We start from the raw sequence: 6,867 nt of genomic DNA on the forward strand, positions 1-6,867 counted from the left end.
TGAAAATTGTGCAAATTAGGGACCTTGCAATTGCACGACGTACTGGTACATCGCCGGGACTGGCAAATGCAAATCATTGCAAAGTACCCATACGTCGACGGGACGGGGCAGGATATACACACATACACATACATGTATACATATATATACACATATACATATATATATATATATATATATATATATATATATATATATATATATATATACATACACACACACACACACAGAAATAAAGACAAAACTCATGAACATGTAGGGACATTACATGGAGGTATATGCCACACGGGGCATAGTAAGCTACTTAAACCTGCCAAAACGAGGGTGACGCACCAAGAGTTCTTCTAAAACTTCGTGGTTTAATAAGTGTCGACCCACCACATCAAGCGGCTGGCCCTGGGGCAGCAGGTGTCGAACGGTAGGGCACTCCAGGCAATAATGCTCTATAGTGTCAGAGCGAGGCGAGTGGCACAAGTGACACTCAGCAAAGGGAGGCTCCCCTTCCAACCCAGCGACCTGCCACTGTTGTCGGTAGCCCAGCCGCAGACGACCAGAGACAACATTGTGCCTCCGAACCATGAGACCCCGGCGACGGTAGGAATACTTGAGGTGGCAGACAAACTCGTAATGGTTGATGAACACGCTGTAGGGCCTCTCTGCATCTCTGCAGCGTTGCACAGGGAGGAAAGCAGCGGTGCGAACTCTGGAGAGGTAACAAGTCAGAGAGAGAGGGCGACCATCACCACGGGGAGGCAAACGGCAGGCTTCCTTCGCGAGTCTGTCGACTGTGGCATTGTGGTGTAAGCCAACATGAGATGGCACCCATATAAATATGACAGTCAAGTTACGATGAAGCAGTAAAGCCAGAAAAGATAAGATCAGTTGAACAACTGTAGAGTGTGTGGGCCGAACACTGGATAAGGACTGAAGGGCAGGCTTGGAGTCGCATATGATGACAGCATTTACTCCCCGTTGGCAGACAAGGTTAACAGCATTCAGAGTGGCAGACAGTTCACACAGTGTGGAGCTGGAGTGATCAGGGAGTTGTCGGCCAACCCAACCCCATGGGGGTGGCTCCAAGTCGGGCGAGTAGACAGCACCACCAGCAGCACCATCCGATTGCAGTGACCCGTCAGTATAGAGGTGATATGGAGCTGTGATGGAGGACGTCATTGTCACCACGTGTTCCAGAGCCAGCTGCAGCTGTAGATAAGGTGGGTCAGACCTGGAGGTGGGAGTGAAGCTCACCTCTGGCATAGGCAGCACCCATGGTAGGGGGGTTGGGGGCACTTCTGCAACAAGAACATCCAAATTAAGGCTGTGGAGCATAGAGGAAACAGATTTAATAAGAGCACGTCCACCGCGAGAATAGGAGGAACGGGGGAGTTTGGTCTCAGAGAAGTCCTGACTAACTGAGAGTAGTGGGGCGAAAGTTGTGGGAAATGGAGGCACTTGACAGTGAGGCGAGTGACATTAGAATAAATTCTTTCTATTAAAGGAGGAAGCCCCAGCTCATGCTGCATGTTCACTATCCTGGTAGACATGGGACAGCCAAGAATTACTCTCATTGCTCTATTCTGAAATTTTTCTAAAGGCTCCAGAGCAGTCCTAGAAAGCTGAATCAAGGCAGGGGAGAGATAGTCAACAACAGAGCAAATGAAAGTAATATAGACTGTCCTGGCCACATGGATGGAGATTCCCGAAGAGTTGTTGGTGAGCCACTGAAGTGATGCAAGTCGGCGCAGGAGGCGATCCAACAGGTCACGGACGAAGGGATGGCCCTGGCGCCTGGCAGGGGGAACAGCCAAGATCTTAACAGGTGCCCTCAGGTAGCGGTACTGGAAACACAAGGGAATGACAGTCCCTCCAATGGTGAAGTCAGGCAGAGGTTGAGGAGGGAGGCAGGAGAATATTCTACTCTTATCTGGGGAAAGAATAATGCCACAGTGAGAGGAAGCCACGTAGAAGGAGTCAAGAAAACGCTGGAGATCCCTTGGCGAGGAAGAGTGAACACAAATATCATCGGCATAGCATGTAATCGTAGTTCCAGGAATATTAGGGAGAGAAGTGAGCAACTGATACATCAGTACATTAACCAAAAATGGGCTAAGAACACCCCCTTGTGGCTTACCAAGATGAAAACTGCGTTGAGGACTGTACACACCACTGAAAAACACGCGAGAGCGAGAAGTCCTGTTACTGAGATAACCCCGAATCCACCGCAAGAGATTACCCTTTATCCCAAAGTTGACAAGTTGATCCAAAATGATGTCTCTGTTAGCAATATTAAAGGCACTCTGAAGGTCGACGAAGGCCACCACACTCTCCCGGGAGAGGCGAGAATACAAGTCAATGAGGCAGTGGTGCGTGCTGCGCTGAGGAAGGAAACCATACAGATGTGGAGAAAGGCAGTCCTGAAGCCTGTACATGAGACGATTGAGTAAGATCCTCTCCATCACCTTGCAGAAACAAGAAGTAAGGGAAATTGGCCTGAACTTCGCCGTGCCAGGCTTGGGAATGGGGACAATTGTACTGCTGGTCCAGGCTCGTGGTACACAACCGTCTCTGAAACAAAAACTGTGCAATTTAAGTAAAGGGTTACCAGGAACTTGTTGCAGCAGACGTAGCACAGCATAGGTGATACCGTCATCACCAGGGGATGAAGCCTTACCTCGAGAGAGAGCACGGTGCAGCTCCGACTCGGTTATCTCCTCTGCATCATCATCATCCTGCAGCAAAGCAGACATCAAACGAAGCTGACGGGCAGGAGCACAGGAAGAGAGTGCATCTTGTATGTGGTTGGGAAGACTTGCTGGGGTAGACTGTTCCGACCAGGCATCGACAAGGTTTTGGGCATAGACAGCGGGAGTGTAATGGCGAGCAGTGGCGGGTGTCTTCTTGACAACTCGATGGATGAGGTGCCACATGGAAGCCACACTTGTCTGTTGGTTAATACTGTCCGTAAACCGCTGCCAGGACTCAGTAATGACACACTACTGCAGTGCGACTAGTGCATCCCTGGACGTTTGATAACGGTGGAGTGTGCCAGGATTCGCATTGGCTTGAAACAAGAGCCCATCACGTTCAGCCTCCTTCTTCGCCTCTTGTATACGTGCATCAAGTGTCCAGGAGTGGGCGGTACAGCGGCGCTGCAGATGTGGGCAGGAGACATACTGCCTGTAAAAATCATGAGTGGCAGAGACAAGATCAGGGTATAACTGGTCAGGTGAAGAAAGATTAAAAGCAGGTACCATCTGGGCCATACGTCGGGCAATACTTAGGGGGCACAGTAATGTGTAAACGAGCAGCAGGAGCAGTAGAAGCAGCAGGCAGAGAATAACGAAATCGAAGTGCGACGTGATCAGAGAATAAGGCTGGCACTGAGGAGCATTGGACCTGAGACGCTATCAAGCTGGACGTGATGATGTGATCCAGAGTGCCTCCCTGGGAGTGAGTGGCGCCGCGAGTATCCCAGCGTGCGAGGTGATGCCTGCGGATGTAAGAAATGAGATGAAGACCATTACGATTGTAAGAGCCAGAACGATCACCTAAGTCAGGATGCCGAGCATTGAAATCTCCCATATACACCAACCCACGCACTGTAGGAGGAGGAAGAGCCTCAAGAAAGAGTCTGGCAGGGGAGGATTAGACATTACACGGCTGGAGCATGCCATCCCCAAGTGTGATCTCGAAGAGCTGGAAAGTCATGTCAGGGTCAGTGGAGTTGCGGAGAAGGCAGTGTGGTAAGGAGCTGTGTATGTAAGTCAACAGGTCATTCCTTACCAGATGGACGTACGGAATATAACTTGTGAGGGGGAGAGCTTGCCCAGCGGCAATCGGCCGGCATGGGAACGCTTCCTGGAGAAAAATAATACTAGGGTGGTGTTGAAAAACAAAGGCCTTGAGTTGAGCGAGCTTAGCATAATTGGTGATACCACAGACGTTCCAGGAGATGGCATCTAGCTGACAATCAGGAGCGAACCTTATGCTTGAAAGAAGGTGACCGGAGAGTGGAGCCAGACGAATGACCTGGGTTAGAGAACGAACCAGAAGGGAATGACTCACAGAGTTTTTCAAGGTGAGAGGCGATAGTACCCATCTTGTCGGTGAGGGTGGTGATGGCGGAGATGATGCTCTGCTGAGCCTTAACCAAGGTGGAGAGTTTGTTATCCGAAGAGGCATGAGCTGCAACCAGCCCGTCAATCCTGGCTTCAAGTGCAGAAAAGCAGTCCTCGAGAGCCGTACATCGTGCCATGAGGGAGGCAACAGCCTTGCGGAGGGTCAGGTCTGGAGCCGAGGCAGTGCTGGTGGGAGGAACAGGCTGAGGTGGTGGTGGAGGTGGCCCGGGAGTGATGGCCCGAACTGGGGCCTGGCGCTGAGCACAACCATGCCACACGTTGACCCCTGGCTGAAAACAGTGTGGACACTTCCACAGAGACGTGTCCCGAGAAGGTGGGGGTTCTGAGGTGGATGCGGAGGAAGCAGGACGTGACGGCTTACCCTTGACAGGACACGTCCTGGATTCGTGGCCAGCCGCACACCAGGCACACTTCGGCGAGGCAGAGCAGTACCGGGAAATGTGTCCCATGCCCCAGCATCTGTAGCACCAAGGCTGGTCATTATGGAGTTTCTGCACCTCACATGGTGGAAGACAGGGGAGGAAGTCAAAACTAATAACTGATGGAGGTGGGTCGGGAAGACTCCAGACGACAACAATCCGGTTAATGGGAGAACCATCCTGCATGAAACGACGGGCAGAGTACACTCCAGGATATTCCTTGGCAAGATTTGGGTCAACGTCAACAGGGAAATGGGTGAGGATGTAGCTGGGGTACTTACGTGGCCTCTCCGGTGAGTCCTGAAGAACGAGTGGCAGCGAGGAAAACTCACCAGATAAGACTCTGTTAATGATGTCCTCTCTTTGTCTAGAAATGTAGACAAACCGGGAGGTGACTGCAGCCATCTTGACTTCTGCCTGCTCACGATGTAGTTGGAAGGCCCTGGTAACCGAAGACAACCATCGCAGCTTCGTATCCGTGGAAGGCTCGCCACTGAAGGAGAGCTTGACGTAGGCATCTCTCAGGGCAAATGCAGGGCGGTGAGACAAGGGCCGGGAATGGGAAGAGGGAGAAATACCAGCGAGAGGCTGAGGAGACAGACAGACAGGCACGTCACGCACAGATGAGTCACCTTTGGCAGTCTTGGTGACAGGAGGCACACATTCACCGTCAGGAGAGTCCTCCACAGGCAGCTTGTTAGAAGTGGACGGGGTGGAAGGCTGTATCCCATGATGAGTGGTCAAAGACTGAAGGGGCTGTGAGGTGGCGGGCACAGGCAGTTCAGGCCAGTGGTTCACGGTAGGAGAGGCATCATCGTCAGACATGGCTAAATCATTTTCCAGGAGTGAACCAGCGTCCGACCCCGAACACTCCATTGGGCCAGGCAAGGCCTCGACAGAACACTAGCAAAGCACTCAGCCCACACTCACAGCAGCCGGTGACTATATCAAAAATCCGAACACAAAGAAACAGCTTTGAAATACACAAGCAAGCGCCAGGAGGAGCAGAGAATGTCCGCACTCAACGCAGGCTGAAGTGGGGAGGTTACCGGGGAGAGACAATGCAGCAACATCTAAGTCTGCATTCACCAGCCTTGGCTCACCACTCACCTCACTCACCACACTCACCACTACTCACCGCTATTCCATCACCACGACGCTGAGACTTGGAGGGTGATGGGGCATGTTGACTCCAGCATAACAACCATCACAATCCTGCACACCCTGCACATGCACCTTCTATCTAGTGAGTGAATATACTTTTAGTCTTTTTCTCCCACAGAGCCTGAACATACAATCTTTTTTTTTTTTTTTTTTTTGCTTATTTCATCACTGTACTAATATGTTGCTAATACAAAAGTAACAGGTGAACACTTCGCGCAAACATATAAGACGTGCTTTATATTTACAACAATCAAACCAAGTAACAATTAAGATAGGGTTATTTAGGATAACAGGGTTAGGAGAAACATAAAGCACGCAGGCAGTGAGTTGACGTTACGACCTGAGTTTGCACAACTGATCCCACCATCCTCCATCACCCACAACAAGCTATTTTACTCCTTACTCTTTACCACCTTTTACTCTTTCTAGTATTTTAATAATACTTCATTTATATAGAAACTTACGTACATATACATACTCCAGTTATCGAAGTTAAGTCCATTACTATGTGCTAGTACCAACAGTAAATATTATATATATATATATATATATATATATATCCCCTCTGTGACGGGAGGATACAATCTGGCCACACCCTAGGGTAGTACTACCACTCTGTGACCAGGTTGTGTTTGGAAGAATTCTGCCACCGTATTTCCTGCGTGTCGTAAAAGACGACCAAAAGGGGCTGGGTGAGGGGACTAGGGACTCCCTCCTCTGTTTTTTAGTTCCTACAATGAGACAGGGAATAGAAAGGGATGGGGGACTGAGTTATCCCCGTACCCTGAAGATTGGGTCTATCAATGTTCGTGGATGTAGTACGACTGAGGATAAAAGGGAGGAGATTGGAAGAATGTTGGTGAGAAGAAAGTAGGATGTGTTTGCTTTCAGTGAAACAAAGATAAAAGAGAAAGGTGAATCTAAGTTTGGAGGTGTTAATGGAAGGATGTCAGTGTTGATAGAACAAGGGCGAAAGAAGGTATGGCCTTGTTAGTGAGCCCGGAAGTGCAGCAGTCTGTGACTGAATGGAAGGAGATGTCATCGAGACTGATGTGGGTGAAAGCGAAATTTGAACGTGAGTTGTGGTTATTTGTTAGTGTACATGGGCCTGATAACGATATGGCTGCAGAAGAGAGGAAGTCTTT

At 49.8% G+C, this 6,867-nt stretch overlaps 1 protein-coding gene across 1 annotated transcript; it reads right to left on the minus strand.

Annotated features, from left to right (window-relative positions):
- Positions 1 to 300: 300 nt before the first annotated feature.
- Positions 301 to 2,927, minus strand: LOC145398050 (uncharacterized). Its single transcript, XM_080271011.1, has 2 exons — positions 1,414 to 2,927; positions 301 to 1,318 (listed from the first exon to the last, which is right to left on the minus strand). Exons 1-2 carry the CDS (start codon positions 2,925 to 2,927, stop codon positions 301 to 303), a joined length of 2,532 nt encoding a protein of 843 aa, XP_080127137.1.
- Positions 2,928 to 6,867: the final 3,940 nt, after the last annotated feature.

The sequence above is a fragment of the Coenobita brevimanus genome, chromosome 44, assembly GCF_032717465.1.
Source record: "Coenobita brevimanus isolate Jiangsu-jjx chromosome 44, ASM3271746v2, whole genome shotgun sequence".
In the NCBI taxonomy this organism is placed as follows: domain Eukaryota; kingdom Metazoa; phylum Arthropoda; class Malacostraca; order Decapoda; family Coenobitidae; genus Coenobita; species Coenobita brevimanus.

Coding starts and splice junctions, on each gene's coding strand:
- LOC145398050 (XM_080271011.1), bottom strand. CDS start 2,927: ATGTGGCACCTCATCCATCGAGTTGTCAAGAAGACACCCGCCACTGCT. Junction 1,319..1,413: donor CTTTCGCCCCACTACTCTCA/GTTAGTCAGGAC, acceptor TATGCTCCACAG/CCTTAATTTGGATGTTCTTG.